The sequence below is a fragment of the Neopsephotus bourkii genome, unplaced genomic scaffold (assembly GCF_033783945.1).
Source record: "Neopsephotus bourkii isolate Nb327-2 ecotype Australia unplaced genomic scaffold, CSIRO-AGI_Nbou_v1 NB_1292, whole genome shotgun sequence".
Taxonomy (NCBI): Eukaryota; Metazoa; Chordata; class Aves; order Psittaciformes; family Psittacidae; genus Neopsephotus; species Neopsephotus bourkii.
In genome coordinates, this window is record NW_026901776.1 from 1,003,441 (window position 1) to 1,031,031 (window position 27,591).

The window sequence follows — 27,591 nt, forward strand, 5'->3', positions numbered from 1 at the left end:
TTGTAGAACTTTCAGTTTCCTCTATACCTTCATTTTAAGACTTTACTGCATATAAGCATGCACAGACTGAACAATGAGAGGGAGGAAATCAGTATCCTGAAAAACTAACTTGACTCGGTTTCAAGAATGAAGCGAAAACAAGTATCATACTTTACAATTCCAGGTTTACCTGCAAAAAAGGAAAACAACGTTTTTTTCTGAGACAGACTTTGAGAAATGTCTTTATAATGTTGCTTGTTTACTGACCATATTCTAGAGGAGTAGTGAAGAATTTTTGTGCTACATCTAATTGCTCTACAACCTAGCATTTTGGCCACCAGCTTCATATTAAGGACACAAAGCCTCCATAGTCAACTTCGGGAAGAAAGGATGAAAACTGTGATATTAAATAAATTCCTTTTTCTCCAACCAATGAACACTTCATGCAGGCATAGGCCCACTCAATCTAGCACCAGGTACCACATTTAGCAGTGTGGACCTGAAGTTTACAGTGGAAGAAGCAGTACTTAGCACTGCCAGTTCAGATCTCATCTGAAATATCTTTTGAAACTTCTACCCGTCCATCTCTCTCAAAATGACCACCTACCTTCTCCCCATCTCTTTTCATTCCTACTTAGAATAACATTGCCAGTACATGAACTATACCTCCTTAGTTCAGATTCTTAATTTAACTGGAGACACTGTGCCTACTACTAACTTCATGCCATTGTTTTTTGAATCTTACTTAAGATTCTGTGGTACCTGCCTCTTTCACTTCCTCATGATGAGCCAAACCACTGATGTCTGCAGAGATTCATGGTGTGAACTCAAGATTCGCCAGGCAATCAAGAAAATTCTGAATATTTCCAGGGACTTCCTAACAGCGTAAGACATCTCTCTCCTACCCCCAGAAGACTACTCAAAGGTGACTTCAGTTTGCACCAAAATAGAGCAGATGTTTGGCTACCAGGGAACATCTCAAAGATGATAAATATCTAGATAAAGCTAATGTATACTTTACCTCTGACCAGAAATCCACAGCAACAGCTTTCCATGGATATTTTTCTTGCCTTCTGGCTGCTGCAGATATGTTATTGCCAAATGCTGCCACCTGCCCACAAGGAAGATGTTCTCTGGAGATTCAGCCTGTGCCAGCAGACCAGCTTTCATCTCATCATTTGGATCCATGCACATACTATCAAAACAACAGAAAAGGAAAAACAAAGTGTATTTGTTTTCAAATTTACAGTTTAAACCCCAAATCTGCAATTTTTGGCCTCAGTTACTTGAGATTGCATTCCTTAACTTTCACAGATAATGTATTTTACCACAATGCTATATTTAGGGTGGTCAGCATAAGTAGGGAAGTCCTCACAATGTGGTTTCAAATTGAACTTGTTTGCATAGTTCTGCTTGCATTTAAGATATTATCCCTATTTCAGAGAGAAAATAAATTTAGTTTACTGGAAAAAATGCAGGTGCTTTGCACACTGCAAAATAAAGTGTTCCAAAATTGTGGCTTTAGACTGATTTTAAGGGTATATTACTTATAAGAACTAAATTAGGGCTAAAATGTGTTCAGAAGATTAAACCCAAGATTGTTATAGTAAATATCAACTAACAGCAATTTCCACATGCACAACTGAGGTGTGAAAACCTACAGCTACGAAACCTTTCTGCTTATATTCAGACATTTATTGCTCCATTTCATTTATATGTGAATTGCTACCTTGCCTTGCATTGTTTATGACAGATCTTGCATCTTACTTGGGTCAATTATCTCTATATGATTACATCAAACATGCAAGAGCAGAGATTGATACTTTAAGCAAATAAACCTGTAGATCTGTATGCAATAAACTTACTTGACCTTGCCATCACTGTGCAAGATGTCTCTGCCATAGAAATTAGTTCTCTATGCTCCACCAGTATTTTCTGTAACAAGCTGCTACTGGAAGTAACAATATATATGTTCACAGGACTGTTTTTGGATTAACACACCATACCGAAATACAAATGCTCCAGTATTCAAGTCTGCCCAGACTTGTATCATCAGTGCTTTGGAACCCAGTGAGATTATATGAATACAGCCATCTTCAACAAGTTTATCTCCAAGGCTCAAGTATTCCATTCCTATAGACTTTGTGTCTTCTAGAAATAGAAACATATTTATACACAATTACAACACAATACAACAATGGCTCCTACCAGCTATCAAGTGTGAAAAGAAGTAGATCATGTACTGCAGAGAATAGCTTTTTCTTCAGTTGGATTTTTTGGGGGGGTTTGGGGCTTTTTGTTGTTTTTTGTGGGTTTGTTTGTTTGGGATTTTTTGTGGGGCTTTTTGTTTTGTTTTAGGTTTGTTTTTTCCTTTTGTTTTGTTGGGTTTTTAATGTAAATATTATGCATTATTCTCTTCAGAGATCTAGGTTTCTTAGAAACCAAAACAGAAGAGCTTGATATTAACTCAGCACTTACCATGTTTTTCTAATCATGTAAATCCACTAAGCATGAATACATTCCAGTTCAATGATGCTTTAGACATACCATATTATGCTCCTATGTTGAACAGGCAGCCTCAGTGTGCACCAAGAAATCTTAGCATTTTCTTCATAAATCACACTACCCTTTAAGTCTGGTCTAACATTCAATGTTTTAATTTTACCAAGCAAAAGCACAGTTCTAACAAAAGCAGCTCGTGTGAATTCCAAGATTCAGAGTTAGGCTTTCCTTTCTATTTTTCAAATATAGTTGGGGAGGCGGGGGGGGAGTATAGCCAAAGTTACCCCAAGTGTTGAGAGGCATTTTAAATAACTTAAGCAATTTTTCCCCCTACAAATTATAATCCAAAAGATTCTGCTCAGAAGAGTTTGAGAGCAGGTGAGTCTCTACAAAAGTATAGACAGAGAAGTGCTGTACAACTATTAATATTTAAAATGGCACACACACAAGGCAAGTAAGCGGATTTACACTAAGCCTCAGGCTCTGACTTAATGGATTCAGAGCATCTTTTAGCTGAGTTCCAATATTTAAATCCTAACTCACGAAGTTTTACTATCTCGCTATTTAAGAACACAAAAGCCACTTGCTTCATCAGCACGAGACCAAATAAACTTGAGAACAGTCTTTTCCCATGAACTTTCAGCTGCAGCATTTAATACTTTCTTCATCATAATGTGAAATAGCATAAAGACATTTTACTGAAGCTACAGATTCAATGAGAACACTAAATCTCTAAGAAAGAAGAATTAATCTAATTTATGGGCTAAGGCTGGAAATGTTTTATCTTTAAGTGTACGACACATTACTCAAAGAAACAAATAGAAAGCCTACCACACCTGTCTAATATCCATCATAAGAAAAAAACCAATTCAACCTTTTGCATATGGCATATTGATTAGCAATACTTGTAGACACAATCTTCCAGCGCCACTTAAATAGAAGCAGTAAGTACTATGTCCTCACCTGCGCTGTCAAAGCTGTTCTCTCTTACAGCTACCGACCTGCTTCTTCTCTTCATTTTTTTCCCCTTTTCTGTCGAGTTTTCTGTTTCATGAGCACACTCCAGACGAAACCACAGTGAGGCACTAAAGCCTTCAGACATGTGTGGCCAACAGTTTTGCCCAACTAAAGGCAAGTGAATTGGGGCTACATGCCAAGAAGAAAGCAGCTGGTGACTCAAATTTTCACCATCTGCCTCTCTTTTACTCTGTGAAAATTTTGCTCTTTTTAATACTCCAGCAGTTATTCTGGTGGAATTGCTGGCAGATTTTTGTGAAGAACTACTACTCAAATTAGTGCCATGCAGCAAAGGGAAGGCAAGGTACTGTAATGGATTCATATGAATATGGGTTTCTATAATCTTTAACACACCCTTGAGTAGTATCTCCTGGAAGAAATAAACCAAACAAATTAGAAAAAAAGAAACCAAAACATTTACAACAAATAGAATGTGTCATCTAACTAAACAGAACACCACTCATAAACATGGATTTATGTTTTCCCAGAGTGGATGTCCATATGCAAACTGACATACATGTACAAAGCATTGAGTAATAACTTCAACTGACTACGGACCAACAATCTGGGGGATTTAGTCAGGGCAGATCCATCTTCAACTTGCCATGCTCAGAAATCAGCTGAACCACAGCAGATGGCCATTGCACAATCTCATATTTATGTGCTAACAGATTAGCTTATACCTCAAACAAAAGACCACACTTTTTACCCTGTGTTTGAGGCTGGTTAAGAATGCACACACAGGCCATCGCTTTGTTATTGTATAATCACTAATAAAACTAGTTGAGCCCTTAAGCCAAGAAGTTTCTCTAGTTACTTAGCCAGTTATTGCAAGGTACCTTTGAAATCTTGACCTGTGTCTCCTTGCTTGCTACTATTTCAGACTCCACAGCATTTATTCTTTCCACCTTTTCCCCCCACCTCCCTACAGGCTCCCACACAAACAACACTTTGTATTTCAGCAGTATATCCCACACAAGCAGTAGTTTCCAGTGTTACACAAACCAACTTATGACACTGTTGAAAATAATTCTTGCAGCTGAAGCATTCCTGAAATACCAAGATGCTTTACAGCTTCAAAGAAATGACTTAAAATTTCAGAGTATTACAGTGTTCTGTCATTCAGACCCACAATGCCAGTCTCCTCAACAGGAATCTTATTTTCTTGTGAAGGGAGCTCCCAGGACTTCAGAACTGTCTCTTCTAGTTTCACATTTGTAGGATGAAATATTTCAGCAACCACATTTTACTTGCTCTGATCTGTCAGAATGTTGCTGTTAGTCTCCTGATTTCCTCAAAGATTTCTTTTACTCCATTTTTCTCATTAAGCCTCCAAATTTTGCTATGTGCTACTTCATACTTACCGTACAAGGTGTCTTCTCCAAAAATATCCTTAGAAGAAGAGTTAGCTCTTCCGAACACGTCTGTGAACTCATCAAGGAAACTAATAGGTCTACCAGCACCATTTGACATGCTAAAAATAAGAAGACAAAATAATATTATTGAAAACAATTTTTTTAAGCTTTAAAAATTCCTATTCCATGCTATTATGAAGAGAGATTAGTATGAATTTGGGTATTTTGTGGAAACATTTCAAATTCAGGAAGCAGTGACAATGAGTTGAACTCCAGAGATCCAACACTATCATTTAAAATTTCACTGAATGAATCTAGATGGCTACATCAAGTCTGGCTGTAGGTTTGCAAGGAAGAGTCTGAAAGTCTGGGAACCTAGCGTCCCATTGGAGAGGCTCTCCCCACAAAGACAGGGATCAAAGTCCTAGGATGGGCTTACATCATCTCACACTGTGGAGCAACCTCATTATGTGTTAGGCTACTTTAGGCCAAGCATTTAATTTGCTTCCACATTCTTGGCTTAGCTAGCTGTTTTCCAATTAGAAATAAAACTCAAGGCATCACCAAGACCTGTGTTAGAAAGAAATTTGAAATAAAAACTTAGGTTGTGGTGGAGTCAGATGCAATCAGTAAAATAACAAACACTGCCCAGAAAAATAGCAGTTAACACTGTCACCCTAGGGCTTCTCATAGCAACTATAACTTTCAGAGCTGCAGGCAGGTGTTTAAACAACAGATTTCCACTAGCTCAGAAATAACCTTGTATTTACTCATAAGTGAAATGTTAGTTACAAGTTAAAGAAGCAGCTGCATAAATTCACACATGCCAATGAATTTGCTTTGTTAACTTCACATTTGCACTGTGAACTAAAAATTGTGCATATCTTCAGTTATAGAAAATGATATTTAATTACTTAGACCTTTAACTTACCATGAAAACTAGATTCTGTTTGTGTCAGTATGTTCAGAAATCCTCCCAAAAGATGTTTAACAGCTCCCTGTCAAAAAATTACAGGGAAAATTGATATCTGAAGAACATACACCAGCCCAAAGAAAAACAATTTCTTTCAATCAATTCTTGTCTTATTGATCTTGATTTAAATAACACACCAGTTACTCTAAATTATGGAAATATTTTTCGTATTTGCTAATGAACATTCATTTGCGTTCTGTATAGTTCAGTTTCAGAAGGCACACTTGGAAAGCCACATGTGGCATTTAAGCCATTATCAATCCAGCAACTGAGAACTCATCTATTTGAAGATGTCCCTGCTCATTGCAGGGGGTTTGGGCAAGATGACTTTGAAAGGTCTCTTCCAACCCAAACTACTCTATGATTGATTCTATGATCTTCCTTGTCTACTCCATCATAACAGAATTAGGGGATTTAACAGGTTGTAGCAAAACACAGCACATTGGTATATAGTGATGCCATACTGAAAGCAAATTCAGCCTTTCCCTAACCTTTTAATGCAAGACAGCTTTCAAGAATAATGACAAGAAATTACTTTTACATTATTTATGTACATTACATTGTGTAGTTAGGAGCATCCTTCACAAGTGTGTCTTAGATAAAGGTAATTTGAAAAAAATCACTGAAGATAATTAAGATCCCCAAACTAGTAAGTTTGACAGACTGCTCTTTCTAAATAATACTGAAAAACAATGAAAATGAGGTTATATTGAATTAAGTATTTTCATGTGTAGAAGTTCAGAAAACAAAGAAACAGATGTGCTAGTGATTTAAAGTTAACAATTCACACACAGAATTGGAGTGCTAAAACGTTTTCCTTTCCTGCTTCTAATTTAGGCTGAGAAGCACTTTGTTTCTTAGTCATATAATTGCATAAACAAGCACTTAAGGCTTAAATAACTATATTTTCTTCTTTTGCAAGAGGCATATCTAATGTAGTTAATACAAAGCAAAAAAGGTAACCATCAGAAATTCCAAAGGACTATGAGGACATCAACATATGCATAACTGATTTCCAATATAAACTTAAAAATAAAAGCATGAATATTTGCGGTACATCAGTGAAAGCTTCTAAAAGCACATGTTGAATACATGCAAATTTAGAATGTTTGCACATACATATACAGGGACATATTTGCTTTTGTGTTTTACTTCAGGGGTTCTTTTGGTTGTTAGTTTTCATTTTTTCAATGGCCTGTCATTAAGTCTCTACCTATAGCTCTACTGATTGAACAAGCTTGATAAGACAAGGCAACTGTAAAACTCAAGTTTTCTAGGTCTCATATTTCTGAGGCCACTCTGTTAGATATACTGTTGCTTCAAAACTGAAGAAAATAAGATATACAACTGCTAAGCTACTGCTTTTGTTTAACATTTTACCTGTTCTATAAGTAGAGTGGCATTTCTTTCCTTCTGAGTGATGATTTTCAGGCAGCTTTGGAATACATGGGCAAGCACATCTAAACTTGCGTTACCAGCTGAAAGCAAGTTTAATTCTAACATGCAAATTTCAGGATACATTAATTCTCCTTGATTGATGTTTTCAGCTAGGTCATCAAAATAACCTGAAGGACCAGTACACCCCGGTTCTGCCTTTGTGTCTGCTCCTGAAAGAAAACACTTGTTTTACTGAAACTTACTCAGCTGAATACAGTTTGCATGATTTAAGCAGAACATCCAAGGACATTTTCTCCAGCCTTCTCATAGATACAAACCAGAACCAGTCACTAGCTTAAGCAGTTTTCAGAAATCAGTATAATCTATCTTTTATTCTGCTTCAAGTTTTCCTATTATACAGAAGGGCAAGGGTACAGTCTCTCCCATTACATGCTCTTAAACTCTGTGCCTTCATTTCTTCGGAAGTAGACACATAGTAATAATGAAATATGCAATTCATGAAGCATGACAGTAAAATCATTGTAATAGAGCCTCAAGCTTCTACACAGAACTCTAAGCCTGCCAAGAAAGGAGATAAATTTAAATGACTTCTGTTAAAAGGTCGAGGGAAGCAGCTGTTATTTAACTGGGAAAATGCTTATGACAGCACATGACAGAATATCTGCATGACAGTCAAAAAACCCCAACAGTTAAGCCTTAAATCTTGGAGAGACTTCAAAACATGTTACTTAATTATTTGGGACAGACACAGGTTTCATGCAAATGGAAATACTTCAGGTTAAATTCTTAGTTCAGAAATGCTTTTACAATTCTGTGTATCTGTTAGCAGAGCCTAGTCACACAAGTAAATAGCAACACTTGAATGCAGTTCTATTAAAGTTCTTCACAAGCTGACCTCATACAATAACAGAAGCACCCAAGTGTTCATCTGAAAGGAAAACATTAAAGCAAATTCATGTTCAAGACTAATTACAAACAGAATACATGATGTGTACATCAGTTGTTGAATTAATATAAAGAGATATATTCCATCACAAGGGAGCTATCACAAGCCAAATGAAGCCGTGTGACCAGGAAAAGCCAACACAGATTCACCAGGGGCAAACCGTGCTTGGCAAACCTGATTGCCTTCTGTAATGAAGTAACCTGCTCAGTTGATGCGGGGCAAACACTGGACATGGTGTACCTGGGATTTCACCAAGGCTTTTGATACAGTTTCCCACAGCCTCCTCCTAGAGAAACTGGTCTAGACAAGTGGTCTGTATGGTGGGTCTGGAACCGGCTGCACACAGAGGGTGGTGGTGAATGGCTCCTTTTTAAACTGGAGACCTGTCACTAGTGGGGTCCCCCAGGGATCAATACTGGGACCAGTGGTGTTGTCCTGGTGGACAAGCTCAGTATGAGTGAACAGTGTGCAGCTGCAGCAAAGAAAGCTAACAGGATGCTGGGTTGCATCAGCAAGGGCATCACTGGCAGAGATAAAGACTTCATTATTCCATGCACTCTACTCAGCACTTGTTGAGCCGCACCTGGAATACTGTGTTCAGTTTTACTTCCCACTACCCAAAGGGGATGTAGAGAGGCTGGATAAGGTCCAGGTAAGGGCCTTGAAAATGACGAAAGGATTAGGAAGCCTGCCACGTAAGGAAAAACTGAGAGAAATTGTTTTCTTCAGCCTTACCACCATGTTCCAGTATTTAAAGAGTGGCTACAGAGAAGATTGAGACTTCCTTTTTACAAGGGGTCACACAGAAGAGACGAGGAGCAAGGGTCACAAGTTATTTCTGGGGAAATTCTGACTGGCCACCAGAATAAATTTTTCACAATGCAAATAATCAGCCACTGGAATAACCTCCCAAGGGAAGTGTTGGATTCCCCAACACTGGACATGCAAGAATTAACAGGACAGGGTGTTGGGTTACTTTGTCCAGACCATGACTTTGCCAAGAAAGGTTAGACCAGATGATCCTTGAGATCCCTTCCAACCCAGTTTTTACAACATCATTAGACTAATCTACTGTTTACTAGTTTGTTATAATATTAAACAAAAATCTGGGAATTGATTTGGAGACAAACTAATGATAAGCATCCCTGGAAAAAGGCTTCCAGACCACAAAAGCATGTTTGAGTAACATGCCTTTAGCGTTGCACACAGCAAGACAACCAAGACAGAAGAGTTCTGTAACATTCAGTAAGAATATTCACAATCTCTTCATGTGCAACAGCATCTTACTAGAAGTAAGATAAACTATTTCTGTAAAAGATCTGACGCTCACCCTAATTCTCTGCGTCTCAAAAGACAAGAAAGCTTTGATATGCCATAAAGACTACTTTATATATTCAGAAAGTTGCCATTTACCTTCATTCCTGGTTTTGCTATCATCAGGGTTACTTTCACTATCTGCTTCATATCCTTCCTCTTCAGCAAAAAGTTTAAGACTACAGCACTGTGATTCTTCAGTTTCTTCAGAAATATCTCCAGGTTGTGGCACAGGCTCCTTTTCTGTGTAATGGCTCTGTATAACACATCAAGCAGATTTACCATCTTTGGTCAGAAAAATAAGTAATCGAGAACCTTCCAGATGCTTATTTTCTCCAAGCCCATTGGCAAACGAAACAAATTAATCATGTATTTTCAAGGAACTTGAGATACTTTTTAAGAATACTTCATTCTTCCATAAAAAAAATGGATTCTGCAGAGATAGATTTTTCTTCCTAACTATCTGACCAAAGCTTTGGTAAGCAGATGGCCAATGCATTAAGAATAATTGTTTCCAACATCACTATCACCATAAACATACATCTTGGCATTCACTCTAAGGTGTAGATAGGTCTGCAGCACTAAGGTCAATCAAAAACTGTCTGAAGCGTTCCCTTTGAAAGTTTGCCACACTGTCATTGGATGAAAGAGTGACGAGAACATGAGGTTTCAGGTATCTCCATAAAGTGTAACACAGCTTGCTCCTTTTTGGGGCGTGACTTATTTCTGAGCAGTAAATGTGGGGACCATACCAATAACCAGCATTCAACTTACATGCTTATATAGAGAATCAGAGAATTAATTTTCCACTTCCATAGTAACTGCACTTAAACATGTCCTCTTGATTTTAAAAAGAAGCCCAAACATAAGCCAAACCTTGCAATGCTTACAATTCCATCACTCAGTTGGTGTTTCATACCTTATCAACTTTCTCTTCAGAATGATCCAGATCAGTAGAAAAAATACCCAACGCAATACGAAGCAGTGAATCAAATAGAGGCTTTGCCAAGTCAGTTTCTATCACTTTTGATAGAGCAAGTTGCTCTCTTATTTGAAGTAAGATATCATCCACACAGGTATTCTGCATTTTAGGGGAAACAAACATTTTGATTCATGTTATTCCGGTTTGGCTAACAGAAATGGTCTAGTAATTTCATTTAAAAGCTTCCTCTTCCACCTACACTAATCTGAGTTCTTAGCTAAAACCATTAGGCTTCGTCCAGTCTTTTGCAATAAAGAAAATTCATCCTGTTTGTCAGGACAGATTTAGCTGGTTAAGCAATCTGCACACTGAGAAAAGTATGCAAACATGCCATTTCCCAAACATTGCAAGGGAAAGCACTGTTTCAAAAACAAACATCTCTTTCAAGTACACAATGCATTCAAACCACACAACAACATTATCAGCAGTTAGCAAGACAGATGGTGACATGTCCAAGCCCACAAAAAAAAACAAGTGGCCCAGAGAGAATTCCAGTTTCCAGTTCTCTTCTGTACCTAATACCTTCTGCTTTTATAATAAACTGCCAAGTACAATTCAAGACAGCAATGAACACACTAAATTGCAGTGAAGGTGTCTTCTGTGATTTAACAACTTTATGGTACACTGAATTAGTTCACCCATAAGGCTTTAGTTTTTTCAGGTGTCCTTTCAGTCCCTGTGCCCTCTTCCTCAAGCACCATGCTTTGCTCATAACTATCACCAAAAACACAACATGTGAGTCAATGTGCATAATGCTCATGTCTTGCCTACACAGCTCTCCTTCACTGTCCCTGTGTCACACATTCTCCACTGAATACTCTTTCAAAACACCCAAGTCTCTCCCACTGTTCAACACCCATCAGCCCAGACAGCCATCAGAGAATGCGAGACTGGACAAATGGACTCCACAGGGGAAACAGAAAAAGCAGACTGTTGCTGACCAGAAAAAACATGCAGATACAGTCAGCCAGAAATTCAGAATTGTTGACATCCACTACTGCCTTTCTTCTCTAGTCAGGACCATTTCAGGCAGAAAATGCAAGAAAAGTAAAAAACTCATCCAGCCAGAATCAATCTACCACTCCAGAAAGCTCTCCCATCCCCAGTAAGCAGGGAATTGGCATGACCAGGGATCCAACCCAAAAGGGCAGAGGACAGACATCATGCTGGAGAACAAGCAAAGGTGTAAAGGATCCTTACCAGCATCTCACCACATACAAAAAGTGACAGGTTAACATGTGGGAAGATGCTGCCTCAGAAATCACAATGGCCAGTTTTCTCATCAACCCACTCCCATCTTTCATGCCTGCTGACCACTACTGCTAACTACTAAGCACATCATTTAACTGCATGCTTTTGGTAATACATCAAAAAATTGGTACCATAATAAGAGCATAACCTTTTTTCACCTCTGAAACAACTTTGACTAAGTCACTGATAAAATATTATTGTATGTAACACATGAGTAAAGTAAGCTAAGGGAAGTTTCAGAGTACCTGGTGAAAAAACTCCTCTTCCATCTTCTGCTGCATGGTGCTTGCACTGTGTAGGCAGATTGTCAGCAGAGCTTCCAGAAGTCTGATACCTTGAAGTGCCCACTCAGCCTCTTCTCTTACAGAAGTCTTTATCCCTTCAAGATCGGCATCTGAAGTAACTGAAGCATGTCCCCTACTCAAAGAGCCATCACAGGAGATGCATTCAGGCACCAGCTGCTCTGCACCACCAAGACTGTCGGAACTATCAAGCTCCAATTGTGTCACCTCTCTGCTTTTAGCCAGCTGAGAGTCATCCTTGCTGAGCTCACCATGAGGAGTCCCATGTGAACTTCTGCTGCTTTCACTCAATACTCTCTCCCTCTTTTCTTGCTCCTTCTCTGTATTTTTTGCAAGTTCCTGAATTATAAGTATTAGTAATCTGTGGCATGCTTCAAAGCCTCCAAGTCTATGGAATTGTCTCTGGAAAACTGAACTATACAAATAGATAGAGCGACACATGGACCAAATATCTGCAGCCCTGTGAATATGTTCCAGAGAAGGCAAAGTAAGGCTTTCCAGTGACAGATAAGGTAATTTTTGGCCTAATGGCTCACTAGCTGTACTATCATATCCTGACGTATCTTCGGAGTCATTAGCTGAATCCAGATCACCATCTGCTTCTTTACTTACACATAAAAAAGCAACACAGAGAAAGAGATTTATTGTGTTGACGTGAATGTCTTGGCTCACAAACTTCTTCTTTTTTGGGTAAGCCTCTTTCAAGCCAGCGTAAAACTTGCTCAGGCTTTGAGGAACTTCGGAAACAGCATGCTGGCTACAAAGAGAAGCAGGCAAGACGGTTGTAGATTCCTGTTCGCTGTTCAGACCTTCCAGCTCTGCCATTGCTTGGTCTTTCTGCTGATCACCAAGGCAGAGTATCAAAGTCTCTAACACTTTCAAAGAATGGTATCTCAAAGCATCTAAGTAATTTAACTCAATCATTTGATTCACTCCATTAGAACTCAGAAACAAGTCTCTAATAACCCTGCAAGAGAAAGTACAAGAATTACCTTATATATATATAAATCAACCACAAATTCATGTAGTTCAAATGACACAACCAAACATAACCCTCTGTTCTACATACCTAAGTAACACCAAAGACTGATCATGTTTACAGTAATTTATAGCTTATAAAAGTATATTAAAGAGAAAAGGAACTTGTTTGCAGTACTCTAGAATCCCAAGTAAGCATCATCCATCTGGTAGGAGAAAATTCAATTTTTTATAAGATACAGAGTAGGAAATAGGCCTCTGAAATGTAGACCACAAAAGATGTAGGATATTCAAAACATTAAAAGATGTTTAATGAACTTTAATTATGACATTTGCTCTTTAGTGGTACTTTTCCTACCTTTTTATTAGCAATTGGAGCTAGTAAAACTCCTTCAGTTCTGTGACTTCACCAGAAAGTAGAGATTCCTTCTCAAATATCTTGAAGACTTAAGACATTTTATTAGCTATTAGTTGCATGGATGATGTATTTCAGAAAGAATTTAGGAATACCCTTCAAGCACAACTTTTTGTGCAGTTCTCACAACATACGTCCAATGTTTAAAAAAACCCCTTTCAGTATATTTGTTTCCAAGTATATTTTCCCTTCTTCCTACCACATTGAGTTAATTCAGAATTTAGGGTAAGGATCTACAAGCTTCTTAGTGTACTATGCACATAGACATCCACCTTCCATTCCCTCCCATCTCCTTCCCACAGGGTCAGCTTTTACTATAACCAGGTTACACACTCTAGAATCAAATGAATCATTTACTTTTATAGTCCCATCTTTAAGCCAGTAGGAAATAAATAGCGTATATTAAACTTTTAAAAATCTAAACTTTACTTCTCTTACCTCTTTGCCACTACACGCATTTTCAAAAAAAATAACAGGTTCTGATAAATTTTGTTAGGATAAAATTATAAAAAGTATTAGACAATCCTGGACTGGAATACTAGTCTGTTCTTCGTAATTGTTTCAGATAACCCTACTAAATCCACTTCAGTTTACCAGGACTCCAATAGAATGCATCAGAATATTTTCTGCACAACAGGACTCATTCATATTCTGAATAAACTTCCAGCTACTGTCTTAAACAGCTACATCAATTCAACAATAAACAGGAAAGTTTCTATTTCATGCCTTGGAAGAAAGCTTGGGGGTGGTTTTGTTGGTTTGGGTGATTATTTTGTGTTTGGAGTTTTTTTGGTGGGGTTTTTTTTTGGGGGGGGGTGGTGTTTTGTTTTGTTTGGGGTTTTTTTGTTGTTTGTTTTATTGTGTTTTTTTTCCAATGTTTAAATGAACAGGATTTTTCAAGTTAGGAAGCAGTTATTTGAAGACAAATAAACCTCTCAAGCCTTGTTTTTGAAAGGTGCTTTCCATAAAGACCATTCTAGAAGGAAAAGGGAAACAAATAAAAACCTAAGTAGCCTAATTCCCACAGAAAAGTGACATGTCAATCTGTTCAACATTCCTGACTCACTCTAGCACAAGGAATAAAAAGGCAAAGAACCTGTCACACTGGATAAAGGTTTTTATTTGTTTCTACACACTTTGGCTTGTTAAAAGATCATAACTCATCAGTATAGAGCCCTCACTGTCTATGGTTTGTGAATCTAGGATTACATCTTATGTTATTCATTTACCTTGTTGCCATCACTAATGCAATATCCAAGCGCTGCCTACTGTCCAAATAAAACTTATGTTCTGATCAGTAACAAATATACAAAGTTCTGTACATAATTAGAAGATCAACCAACCTGGATTTAAGTAACACAGGGAGCATCTGCAAATAAATCTGAAGTACTTCAGAAGGCAAACACTGGCTATGGTAACTGCATGTGTGTTTATCAACTGTAGTTAGTCCAAGTTGTTGAGCATGGCAAGCTAACTCTACTCCTCTCTGAAGCACAGGGTTATAAACACAGTTATATAGTTTCCATTGGACCACTGCATTTCCCTTTTGAATTAAGTGGCAAATATGGCTTGCAATCTGCATGCCACGTAGTTTGTCTTCTTCAAAAACAATGCCCTGATAAGCCTCCAGTGCATGCCATCTCAGCAACACGTCTTCAGATCCCGTGCTAGGCAGAATTCCCTGAACTCTGCAAGAGGAAGTAGATGCCGGACCAGGATCACTACAGTTTCCCTGCAAGGCATCTTCCAACTGAGTAAGTTGATCACAGTCCACAGTACATATATTGCATGATGCCTGTATAATTTTGGGTGGAACTTCTGCTCCACCCAGCTGATCCAATATGAACTTGTTAAGGATATTCAATATGTGCTGTTGAAAGTTTTTTAGTGTTGGTAATTTGGAAGCATGAAGTAATGGGACAATCACAGACTTTGGATCCATACAACAACATATTCCTACATTATGTACACCCAAGAGAATCTGCACACTGGTACTGCTCAAAGAAACTTGTTGCAACAAGTGCAAACACTGATGTGCACAAACAGCAATGCAACAGCATCTGTCAGGATACTGAATTTCACCATCAGCAGTTTCAAAGGGGGTTTTGGATGCTTGGGTTTTAAAAGTGGATACAGAGAGCCCAGAGAGATCTCTGTGGTGATGCATGAAGTGAGAGTACTCGCACCGTCTGTGCCGCTTTCTTGTACACATTGATTGATGGAGCTGCTCTGATTTTACTTTTTTGACAGTGCTGATTATTTTCATGATGCTGTTGATCAGGACTTTCAAATGCTCTGAGGCTTCCCCGGTTACTCCTTCATTCTTCATACACAACCATTCCATCTGAAGGACTGTTACTTCAAACAGCTTAAATCCCTGGTGCTGTATGAACTCATGAACCAGATCTATAGCTTGACTAAAGTAGAATGGATTGGAGGCTGCACTTTGTAGGCAGCATATCAAAATCTGCAAGACCCCTTCTATAACCTCAGGTAGAAGCAAGGCTCTGTGACGGTATCTAGAAAACATGTAGTCATCCTGAACTGCCTGGTGTAGTGTTTTCTTGTATCCTGGAACAAAAAGGTCAGGTTGCTTTTCCAAGGAAATTCTGATTTTTAATGCTGCTTTAAGTAAGTCTGTTAAATTTCTTCGTAAGTTGTCCGGCATGGTTTCTGTATTGCTAATGTCTAAAGATATCAGATGCAACACTGTTCGAAAAAGCATCCTCTGAATCAGAGCTACAGGTTCTTCTGTCCACCCTGCAGAAACTACCTCATTTTCTGTGTTACTACTTAGACTGCAACAGTCTCCAAATCCTGATAAGAACTCAGTCAATGTGGGCACCACACTAGCCAAGAGAGTAGAATTGTGATTCAAAGCAATATCAAATTTGCACACTTTTTCTAGGAGAGACAGTAAGACATGGCATAAGTCAAAAGGAGAGTTATCCATGTTGCTCCCAGCAATTCCTGCAGCTGGCTCACTCAAAGTCTCTTGGTTTAGCTCATGTGATGGAACAATTTTGCCAGAATTTTCCAGATTAGGGGCATCAGGATGAGAATTTGGTACTGCTTCTGCAGATAGGCCATCACTTCTGCCTACAAGGTAGCTGTCCCTAACCGGATGTGTTAAGAAAGGCTGCAGTAATTGGGAGCGTCTGTGTTTCCTGATTACAGTAGTCTTGTCATCAGAATTGCCTTCTGAATCCGAAGTGGACAGCTGAGATCTCCTTGCATCCCGCACAGAGTAACGATGGGTGGTTTTGCGCAGGCGCCCACTTTTTCGAGACCGAAGATTCAGTTTCAGAGATGGCTGAAGAGATGAACGAGTGCTTCCATCCAAGCCTAGCTTTTCCTGAGTAGATTTCACAGAACTTGAATTATTCTCTTTGGTCAGGCGTATGTCTACTGTAAAAGGTATATTAAAGTCTGTTGGAACAGAAAGATAAGGAATGTTAAAGGAACATTAAAGAACATTATGCAAATAATTTTCTTAATTTTACAGTTTAACATTCCCAGCTTAAAAATATGAGGCATTCATATCTTAATAGGCCATCTTTTTGTATATGCCTATATCTGGTATTTTCAGTATAAAAAAATGTCAACAACAATTTGTTTAAGACCCATACTGGCTATTTCTAAAGCAGAGCCAAATGAGTTCATTTTCTAACTGGGTTAAAAGCCTGCTAAAGGGTTTCCTAAAACTCTTTTTGTAGGCACAGCTATTCTATTCTTTTCAGAAAAGATGTTATCAGGGTAGATGAATAGACAGTTGGTAAGTAAAGGGAAGAAAGCTTAGTCTGAAAATCACAGAATGGTTTGGATTGGAAAAAACCTTAAATATAATCCACTTGCAACCCCCCTACCGTGGGCAGGAAGGACACCTTCCACTAGACCAGGTTGGTCTAAGCCCATCCAACCTGGACCAGAACAACTCAAGGATGGGGCATCCACAAATTCTTGGGGTAACCCATTGCAGTGCCTCACTACCCTCACAGTGAAGAAGACTTTCCTAACACCTAATCTAAATTTACACTGTTCTGACCTGTTAAAATCTTTGCCTGTTAAACATAGGCTACAAAGGAACAATATAGCCACAGGCATCCAGTTGTATTAATTTAAAATTAGATAAGTTAGACATACTAATACAGAAGTTGAAAAAAATAAAGCCTATCAGTAGGACACGGACTGAGATCTCCTCTATTACTGTAAAGGAAACAGTTTTAGATAGTTACTCCAGTGATGTTTACTTTGTGTATACTGTTTGATACATTTTAAGTCTCACTGTCTGCACTGCCAAATGGCTCTACCCCAGAAGAGAAGAAAAACCACAGAGAAAAAAAGAAAGAAAAGGTCTTGCTCAGCTTTATGATCCATTGTCACTCTTTGCAACAGAGCTGCTATAGGAGCTTGGTGCATTACCCACAGCCCTCCTAAACTGCATGAAGAAATTGTGTGCTAGTAGTAATAGAAAAAGATAACTTTCTCTACCTAGAAACAGTGAAGATTTTCAAATATACAGACCTCAGTCTTTACTTCAGCATTCAGTGCTCCACACGCAAACAGCCAAGGGAGGTGGCAAACAATAATGTTTAGGGTGCTCAATATTCCCACAAAAGACAAAAAAATTCAACTACACAGTACAAAATAGCAAATATAAAATTAAAATCTGATTCAGTGGGCAAGAAGACTTTGAAGAATAAAATGCAAGTACTACCAGTTTATTTGTAGTGGCAAACTCAGATGATAAATTGTTTAAAAGTAGGCAAGCAACTCTATGCTCTTGGATTAAATCCATCGCCATTCTTTCAGTAGTGACAGGACTGTCTCTGGATGCTTTGGGTAGGGAAAGACTCAGCACAGCACAAATGCAAGCAGCTCCCATCCACTAAGTTCAGCATTCTGAAAAAACGTGATAGCTCTCAATAATAGCCCCCATGCCCACAGAACCCCCAAAGCCCACACAACAGCTACAAACAGGTGAAAGAGAAAATGCTTCCATGTGCAAGCAAGGTGGTGCCTCACTGTTTCATAAGGACATAGTTGTGATGTTTAAGGAAGAATCATCTGCTTTGGAGGCAGGAACTTAACCAGGAGCACTTAAAGGATACTTCCCAAATGGGAAGAAAAAAGCTGCCCAAAACAGGTGGATTTATTTCAGTCCAAGGAAATGAACAACAACAACAAAAAAAAACCTAACCAAAAAAACTACACACACAAAAAAAAAGTAAAAATACCAAAGCCTCAAAACACAACACATTGATACAAGAGCATTTTAAACTATTCCTGGAAAAGTCACTAAGCTCCCATATGATAACCAAAGCATTCCTTTAATTCAGTCAAGTTTATAGGAGCATCAAATAATGCAACTGAGTAAGCAGGAAAGTTTACTATATAAGTGCTATGAAACTGGTATTTTAAATGCTACAAGTCTATAAAAATTAACAAAAGCATTCAACATGCATTATTTTAAAAACATTATTTTTATTTTAAATTATTTTTAAACGCAAAACACTGGGAGAGCTCCAGGTAAGAATCCTTAGGACCTCTCAGACAAGAAGCTTCATTTGCTTCATACTCTTTTTTTCCTTTTTTTATCCTCCAACAGGGAAAACAAAAATAATGAATCACACAAATATAAAAACCCAAAAGAAAAAAGCCAAGCAAACAAAGAAATCACCACCATTTCATGGTTCAGTTTTTGCAGTTTATTTTGTATTATCCCTTTCATTTCTTTAATTCACTCTAACTTTTCGGCAATTGAGTCCTCGTGATTTGATTCCTTAACCAGCACATGCGTTTCTAACGCAGAACATCATATCTTCTGTGGAATGCAGCCTGGTTCTTACAATGATCCGGTATTACTCCAATTTTCCGGGCCTGCCTCCCTGGTAACATCACACTTCCTTCATACTCAGTTGCCCACTGTTTGGCTTGAAGCTTAATTCTGTACTTCCCATTTCTTGGATTTCAGAAGAAAAAGTCTGTCTCATTCTGTCTCTAGTGTCAGCATGTATTTTTCTTTTTTTTTTTTTTTTTTACAAAAAGAATTAGTATTCTTCTACTCACCACGAAACACTTGACATTAGCAAAAATATTATTTACTGTTTGAAATCTCCCCTCTATCACCTGAAGAAAAAAAACTCGCCACCATCAAGTTCAGCTACACAGTAATATACACATTGCTTTTCACACTGATCAAGAGCATTTACCTTCTCTGTACAATTTCACTCTTCCTTGTATGCTGGCAAAACATTGGTACTCATGTTTAAATTCACTGCAGAATCCACACCTTAATTCTGTGTTAAGAGGATGTGTATTACAATGAACTACTACTCTAGTCACGAATCGCAGGCTCTGTCGTAATATATAAACTACTTTTGTTAGGTACTTAATACTGTAAGTGATAAAACGTACCTATTGCTTTTTCTTCTTGGACAGGGATTTTCCACACCAATGGCAGAAGTGACAGAAGGAGGGTCAGAAGTTCTTCCCGACAGGTCAGCTCCTATGTTAGGAACAAAGTAGAAACAAAAGGTTTTATACTTTTGAAAACTAGATTGACCTTTATTTTACAGAGCCATTCAACATTCAGCTCCCTAAGCCTTTCTGCTTTTTTATGCACTTTAGAAGTAACCTTACTGCAAAGAGTGCTATAATTATTAACTAGAGCCAATCAGAAAGCATCCAAGATACTTACTATGCCTCTGAAACTGTTTCCATACAAAGCTCTCCTAATCCCTCTTTTTGAGAGAATTGCCCACCCAAAGAACAAAGCCAGAAAAGCCCTAGCAAATAACTTGATTTAAACAAAGCCAGCAGGAAGCCCAAGACAAGTTTGAAACAACGTAACTTAGAAAAGCTTCACGGGAAACTTTGTACTTTTTCCAAAACAAAACCTTCAGCAAATAAAAAATCCTGTGTTTACCAAGTGACACTATCAACTCACAATAAAAAGGTGAGGTTTTAGGGGAGGAAAGAGGGAAGAGCACTCTGAATTAAAACAAAAAAACAAAAAAACACCCTGCAAAAAGCTCAACAAACCCCACCCCAAACAAAATCAAACCAACAGAATAACCACTAAGCCCTACTGGGGTTCTAAGACTTATACACCAAGAATTTCAGTGCAGAGAGGAACAGTAGAAGGCACAGAATTCAAACACAGTTTGTTTTCAGGGTGCTGTGCAGCACTATCAGAATGGTTTCAAGTCCTAAAGCTCAAAAGTTTTCAAACAAAAAGCTGACTTCAGCATTTTGTCAGATAACATCATTCAGGGATATGGAGCTGAAGCAGCACCCTTGTCAAAAATTCAAGGTTGCCTGAAATTCAAATGTATGGAGATATGCAAGTTAAATAGTCATATACATCAACTATATAGTTATACGTAGTCATAGAGCTATATAAATAATACTTAATATTTATAGAATCATAGAATCATAGAACAGTTAGAGTTGGAAAGGACCTTAAGATCATCAAGTTCCAACGCCCCTGCCATGGGCAGGGACACCTCAACACTAAGCCATGTCACCCAAGGCTCTGTCCAACCTGGTCTTGAACACTGCCAGAGATGGAGCATTCACAACTTCCTTGGGCAGCCCATTCCAGTGCCTCACCGCCCTTATAGTAAAGAACTTCTTCCTTATATTCAAACTAAACTTCCCCTGTTTAGGTTTTAACCCATTACCCCTTGTCCTATCACTACAGTCCCTAATGAAGAGTCCCTCCCCAGCATCCCTACAGCTCCACATCAGATATTGGAAGGCTGCTATGAGGTCTCCACTCAGCCTTCTCCAGGCTGAACAGCCCCAACTTTCTCGTCCTCTCTTCATAAGGGAGGTGCTCCAGTCCCCTGAACATCCTCGTGGCCTCCTCTGGACTTGTTCCAACAGTTCCATGTCCTTTTTATGTTGAGGACACCAGAACTGCACATAGTGCTTCAAGTGAGGTCCCACAAGAAGAGAGTAGAAGGGCAGGATCACCTCTTTCGACCTGTAGGTCACCTCCTTTTGATGCAGCCCAGCATAGGGTTGGCTTTCTGGGCTGCAAGCACACACTGCCGGCTCATGTTCATTTTCTCATCAACCAACACACCCAAGTCATTAGCATGCCAGGAGAATCTGCTCCAAGATTTGCCAGGCACAGAGGTGAGACTGACTGGTCTGTAATTCCCCTGGTCATCCATTTCCCCCTTCTTGAAAATGGGGGTTATATTTCCCTTTTTCCAGTCATCGGGAGCTTCACCTGACTGCCATGATTTTTCAAATATGATGGCCAGCAGCTTAGCAACTTCATTTGCCAGCTCCTTCAGGACCCGCAGATGGATTTTATCAGGACCCATGGACTTGTGCACATTCAGGTTCTTAAGGTCTCAAACCAGATCCTCTCCTACACTGGGCCCAAGGTCTTCATTCTCACAGTCTTGTGAGACTTTCCAAGACTTGGGTGGTGCGGTCAGAGCCGTTGCCAGTGAAGACCAAGGCAAAGAAGTCATTCAGAACCTCAGCCTTCTCCAAATCCAGGGTAGCCAGTTCTCCTGATGGCTTCTGGAGAGGGCCCACGTTGTCACTTGTCTTTTATTTGCAATGTACCTGTAGAATCCCTTCCTTTTATCTTTAACATCCCTAGCCATGTTTAATTCTAACTGGGCCTTAGCTTTCCTAACCTGGTCCCTAGCTTCCCGGACAACATCCCTGTATTATTTCCATGCCTCCTGTCCTTGCTTCCACCTTTTATAAGCCCCTTTTTTCCTTCAAAGTTTCCTCAGGAGCTCCTTACCCATCCAAGGAGGTTTCCTGGCCCTCCTGCTGCACTTCCTTCTAGTTGGGATGCAACACTCCTGAGCTTGTAGCAGGTGATCCTTGAATATCAACCAACAGTCTTGGGCCCCCCGCCCTCTAGGGCTATATCCCATGGAACGTTACTAAGCAGGTTCCTGAAGAGGTCAAAGTCTGCCCTCTTGAAGTTCAGGGCAGTGAGCTTGCTGCACTCTTCTCCCTGTCCTGAGGATCTCAAACTCGACCATCTCATGGTTGCTGCAACCAAGGCTGCCCTGAAGCACCATGTTTCCAACGAGCCCTTCCCTGTTGGCGAGCATGAGGTCAAGCATGGAACCTCTCCCTGTTGGCTCCTCTATTACTTGCACAAGGAAGTTGTCTTCCACACAATCAAGGAATCACAGAATCCCAAGGGTTGGAAGGGACCTCAAGAGATCATCTGGTCCAACCCCCCTGCAAGAGCAGGGTAACCTAGAGTACATCACACAGGAACTCGTCCAAGCGGGCCTTGAATATCTCCAATGTGGGAGACTCCACAACCCCCCTGGGCAGCCTGTTCCAGTGCTCTGTCACTCTCACAGTAAAGAAGTTCTTCCTGATGTTAACATGGAACCTCCTATGCTCCAGTTTACACCCATTGCCCCTTGTCCTATCACTGGATATCACTGAAAAAAGCCTAGCTCCATCATCCTGACACCCACCCGTTACATATTTGTAAACACTGATGAGGTCACCCCTCAGTCTCCTCTTCTCCAAGCTGAAGAGACCCAGCTCCTTCAGCCTCTCCTCATAAGGGAGGTGTTCCACTCCCTTAATCATCTTTGTGGCTCTGCACTGGACTCTTTCAAGCAGTTCCCTGTCCTTCTTGAACTGAGGGGCCCAGAACTGGACACAATATTCCAGATGCGGCCTCACCAAGGCAGAATAGAGGGGGAGGAGAACCTCTCTTGACCTACTAACCACACCCTTTCTAATGCACCCCAGGATGCCATTTGCCTTCTTGGCCACAAGGGCACATTGCTGGCTCATGTTCATCCTCCTATCCACCAGGGCCCCCAGGTCCCTTTCCCCTTCGCTACTTTCCAGCAGGTCAGTCCCCAACCTGTACTGGTACATGGGGTTGTTCTTCCCCAGATGCAAAACTCTACACTTGCCCTTGTTGAATTTCATCAAGTTTCTCCCCGCCCAACTCTCCAGCCTGTCCAGGTCTCGCTGAATGGCAGCACAGCCTTCTGGTGTGTCAGCCATTCCTCCCAGTTTAGTGTCATCAGCGAACTTGCTGAGGGTACACTCTGTTCCCTCATCCAGGTCGTTGATGAAAATATTAAATAGCACTGGTCCCAGCACCGACCCCTGAGGTACTCCACTAGTCACAGACCTCCAGCTAGATTCTGCACCATTGACCACAACTCTCTGCCTTCTTCCTTCCAACCAGTTCTTGATCCACCTCACTACCTGATCGTCAAGCCCACACTTCCTTAGCTTATCTATGAGGATGCTGTGGGAGACAGTATCAAATGCCTTACTGAAATCAAGAAAAACCACATCTACTGCTCTACCATCATCCCTCCACCTAGTCACTTCCTCATAGAAGGCTATAAGGTTGGTCAAACATGACTTCCCCCTCATAAAACCATGTTGGCTGTTCTTAATAACCCCCTCATCCTTGATATGCCTAGAAATGGAGTCAAGAATAAGTTGTTCCATCACCTTTCCAGGGACACAGGTAAGGCTGACCGGTCTATAATTACCTGAGTCCTCCTTCTTGCCCTTCTTATAGACTGGTGTGACACTTGCCATCCTCCAATCCTCAGGCACCTCTCCCGTCTCCCATGACTTACCAAAGATGATGGAGAGTGGCCTAGCAATGACCTCCGCCAGCTCCCTCAGCACCCATGGGTGTATTCCATCCGGACCCATCGATTTATAGATGTCCAGATTGCATAGCTGATCCATAACCCAATCCTCATCTACCAAAGCAAACTCCTCCTTTGTCCTGACTCCTTCTGGGGCAATAGGAATCTGGGGCCCCCAGAGTCTGCAGGAGTAAAGACAAAGGCAGAGAAGGCATTCAGCACCTTTGCCTTCTTTATATCCTCTGTCTCCAGGGCACCCACCTTGTTCAGCAGTGGGCCTATATTGCCTCTTGTGTTAGTTTTATCTGCTATGTATTTGAAAAAGCCCTTTCTATTGTCCTTAACCCGACTAGCAAGATTAAGTTCCAAGGAGGCCTTCGCTGTCCTAATTGCCTCCAGACATCCTCTAACAACTGTCCTATATTCCTCCCAAGTGGCCAGCCCCTCTTTCCATAATCCACAGATTCTCCTTTTCCACGGAACCTCCTGGATTGCTTGTGCCGGGCTGTACCATCCTTCCAACAGGTATCAGGGTGGTTGAAGTCCCCCATGAGAATGAGCGCATGTGAGTGTGAGGCTGTTCCTATCTGTCTATAGAGTGCTTCATCCACAGATTCCTCTTGATCAGGCGGTCTGTAACAGATCCCCACAGTAATGTCTCCCATCACTGTTCTCCCTTTAACCCTGATCCACAAACTCTCTGTTGACTGCCCACCTGTTCCCAGGCAGAGTTCCATACTCTCATTTGTCTCATGATACTATCATTTTAAACAAAAATTAAAAATATCTAAAACTATTGATACAATACAATGAAACCTGAAAAGTAATTGGCTTTTTACTGGAGGGGAGGCACAGGGAATCCCTCATTTAATTCATTCATGAAATACAGCTGTTTTTCTGGCAGCTCTAATCCTGAAGCTGTTATTAACAGCAACTATGCAGCCTTGAGTGACATCTAAAAAACCCCATGGCTCTACAAGTGGGAAGGAGTCAAGATGAATTTGAGCAGCATTAACAGCTGACTTCAGTTAAGACAAGGGCTGAATAAACCCCACCAAGGTTCACTTGGTTCATTATTTTTAAACACTGAGATCTGCAGTTTCAAAGCACAAAAATTTAATGAACATCTCATCCTACTCCATTGCTTAGTACATAACCAAGAGTGTTGAAGAGGAAGGAGAAGAGAAAGGCATGAACAGCAGCTACAGGGATGTGTGCTAGACTTTTTATCTAAAAAACTCAGTATAAACTGACTACCTCTTCTAAAATGCTTTCTCTTCTGAGCTAAAGTCACAAAATATTTCCTTTCTATTATGTTCAAAAGCAAGTTACTTAAAGAGCAAAACCATCCCATGGCACATGAATAAAAACATGTACATCTTCATTTCATTACCTTAAACCAAGAGGACCCTCTTCACTGAAGGCTCAGTAAACACTCATTCTCTTGGAAATTCCAGCCCCTTGCCTCTTTCCACCCAGCACTGCACTTGAGCTTCACATGCGCCTCAATTAGACAGAAGCTTAGCAACCATCAGCATCAACCAGCAAACAGGTATGATTAGCTAATTTTTGCTTTTTCTCTTCTTGCTGAAGGACAGAATGCAAGTGCAAACATACCCTCTTGAACTCCTACTTGTCACAATTAACTCACATTCTCTATCATAAAAGGGCAAGAAAACCAGCACTGAGCCAAATTCACAGTCAAAGCTCAATAAAAATTTACAACCTGGTAAGAAAAAGTACTACCTGATCAATAGTTGAGTTCAGTGTGGTAAGCAAAATAAACCCACGGCCTTGAACCAAGTACTGTCCCAGTGCTGCCATATGAGTTTCTTCTTCTTCATCTTCCTTGGCCTCTGCCCTCTGCACCACCGCATTGCACAGCCTGTTGACATCCGTCAAGAATTCCCGTGCCAGTGAGTTACTGGCACTGCTCATGTCTGAGCTGTAAGTAGAGGAAAGTACAGAAATTAAACCTGTCAGAAAATACATTCCTTATGGAAAGAGAACATGGTGGGGGTTGGGAAGAGAGGCATGTTTCTTCTCTGTATCCCACCCTACCTGCCCCTAAGGCATGGAGAGTCTGTAGAACTAAGGAATAAATATTCTAATGCAGGTGGGAGGGAATGGGAAGGATAACCTTAGATAATTTCTTTTATTTCAGTGCAACTTTAGCGAAGAGCTCACAACCCCAAACACTCATTTTATACATCTATCAGGTAAAAGCCTGTGACACACAACATTTCCTCCCACTGCATAAATGAAAGCCAACGACTTCGTTTCAGCTTTTCTTTGTAACCTATACATTTGAGCTTCAACCTTTGTCTGTTTCTGAAAGGTATCTGACCTGAAGCATAAGGGGAAATCAGGCAGCTCTTACGTAGCACTGTACAGAAAACATGTTCTTTAATAGTTTATTTGAATACATTATCTTCCATCATGTTATGTATTCCAACAGTACAGATTGCTCCAAGGGGGGGAAAAATTAAGTAGTTAAGATAAATGTGGGAATTTCATAAATACAACAGTTTAGATTTACCAGCTCAGTGTTTTCCCTCAAGCAAGACTGAGTGGGTGGCAGGCACTGCTATAGTGTACTTAATTCAAAGCATAATTCTATTGCAAATAGAATTTCCAGGAGAAAATTCCAAAAGCATTGATACTATTTCCCAAACTGAATTATTTTATTTCAGATAATGTGCACAAGGCCCTCAACACTTTGTCTATTCACTCTTATAAAAATGCATTTTCTCTCATGCCACAGCATTCTTTGTTGGTCAGCACTAGTACATGTTGAAACATTTAAACATGAATCAAACAAAACCAGAAATGCAGGACAGCTGTGAAAAACACTCAAGAGTATCACTGAGGAAGGAAAAACAGAAACAAGAATCAGTGAGAGCAGCTACAGAAACCGGACCATTTAATCCACATAAACCCCATTCAATTGATACTACAGCATACTGAACTGCTTTAATTTCTACATAAACAGCTGAAATAAAATCTTTAAAAGTCAAATATTTTCTTCATATGCAAGCATAGAATATGCAACAGAGCCAAAGTAGTTAAAATATAACATTTAAAAATAGCAGATAGATTAATACTGCAAAACAGTAGATAAATACAACAGTAGATAGATTAATACTGCAAAACAGCAGATAGATTAATACAACAAACATGTACATGCAATTATTAGGTGAAAAAAAAGACCTTGTATGAAAGCTCAAGTCTGCCAGAACTAGTGGTACAGAAAGCTCCTCCTATGGGTAAGACTGAATACTTATAATGACATTCACTGTAGAAGTAATGGGAAAATTCTTACCAGAATTACCTTGCCAGCTTAACACATTTATCTCCTATGTGGAAGAAAAAGTATGTTCTGGAAACACACCACCCTTGGTTCACCTGCTTTTAAGAAGAGAAAAACACAAAGAAATTGCATCTTAACCATGATGTTTTTAAAACTCATTTAAGATACCTATATAAAGTTTAAGAAGAGTCCTGAAGGGTTTTTGAGTTTTAAAGGTCTAGTTTTCACTTTTAGCTTA

The 27,591-nt window shown here is 39.7% G+C and overlaps 1 protein-coding gene across 7 annotated transcripts in view; it reads right to left on the bottom strand.

Moving 5' to 3' along the window:
• LYST (lysosomal trafficking regulator) overlaps positions 1 to 27,591 on the bottom strand; it is an 87,438-nt gene that overhangs the window by 44,711 nt on the left and 15,136 nt on the right. For 3 of the 7 annotated variants that reach the window (XM_061365697.1, XM_061365699.1, XM_061365702.1), the window contains exons 1-14: positions 27,366 to 27,451; positions 25,790 to 25,988; positions 19,830 to 19,920; positions 19,625 to 19,711; positions 14,756 to 16,841; positions 11,963 to 12,986; positions 10,404 to 10,565; positions 9,584 to 9,740; positions 7,207 to 7,433; positions 5,785 to 5,851; positions 4,863 to 4,972; positions 3,445 to 3,868; positions 1,986 to 2,130; positions 1,001 to 1,174 (exon numbers count right to left, since the gene is read on the bottom strand). In XM_061365697.1, the coding sequence (XP_061221681.1) occupies positions 1,001 to 1,174; positions 1,986 to 2,130; positions 3,445 to 3,868; positions 4,863 to 4,972; positions 5,785 to 5,851; positions 7,207 to 7,433; positions 9,584 to 9,740; positions 10,404 to 10,565; positions 11,963 to 12,986; positions 14,756 to 16,841; positions 19,625 to 19,711; positions 19,830 to 19,920; positions 25,790 to 25,981 (4,946 nt within the window). In that variant the 5' untranslated portion in view covers positions 25,982 to 25,988; positions 27,366 to 27,451. Of the gene's footprint in view, positions 1 to 1,000; positions 1,175 to 1,985; positions 2,131 to 3,444; positions 3,869 to 4,862; positions 4,973 to 5,784; positions 5,852 to 7,206; positions 7,434 to 9,583; positions 9,741 to 10,403; positions 10,566 to 11,962; positions 12,987 to 14,755; positions 16,842 to 19,624; positions 19,712 to 19,829; positions 19,921 to 25,789; positions 25,989 to 27,365; positions 27,452 to 27,591 lie in introns of those variants that run through there. The other 4 variants (XM_061365700.1, XM_061365698.1, XM_061365696.1 and 1 more) reach the window with 3 other exon arrangements.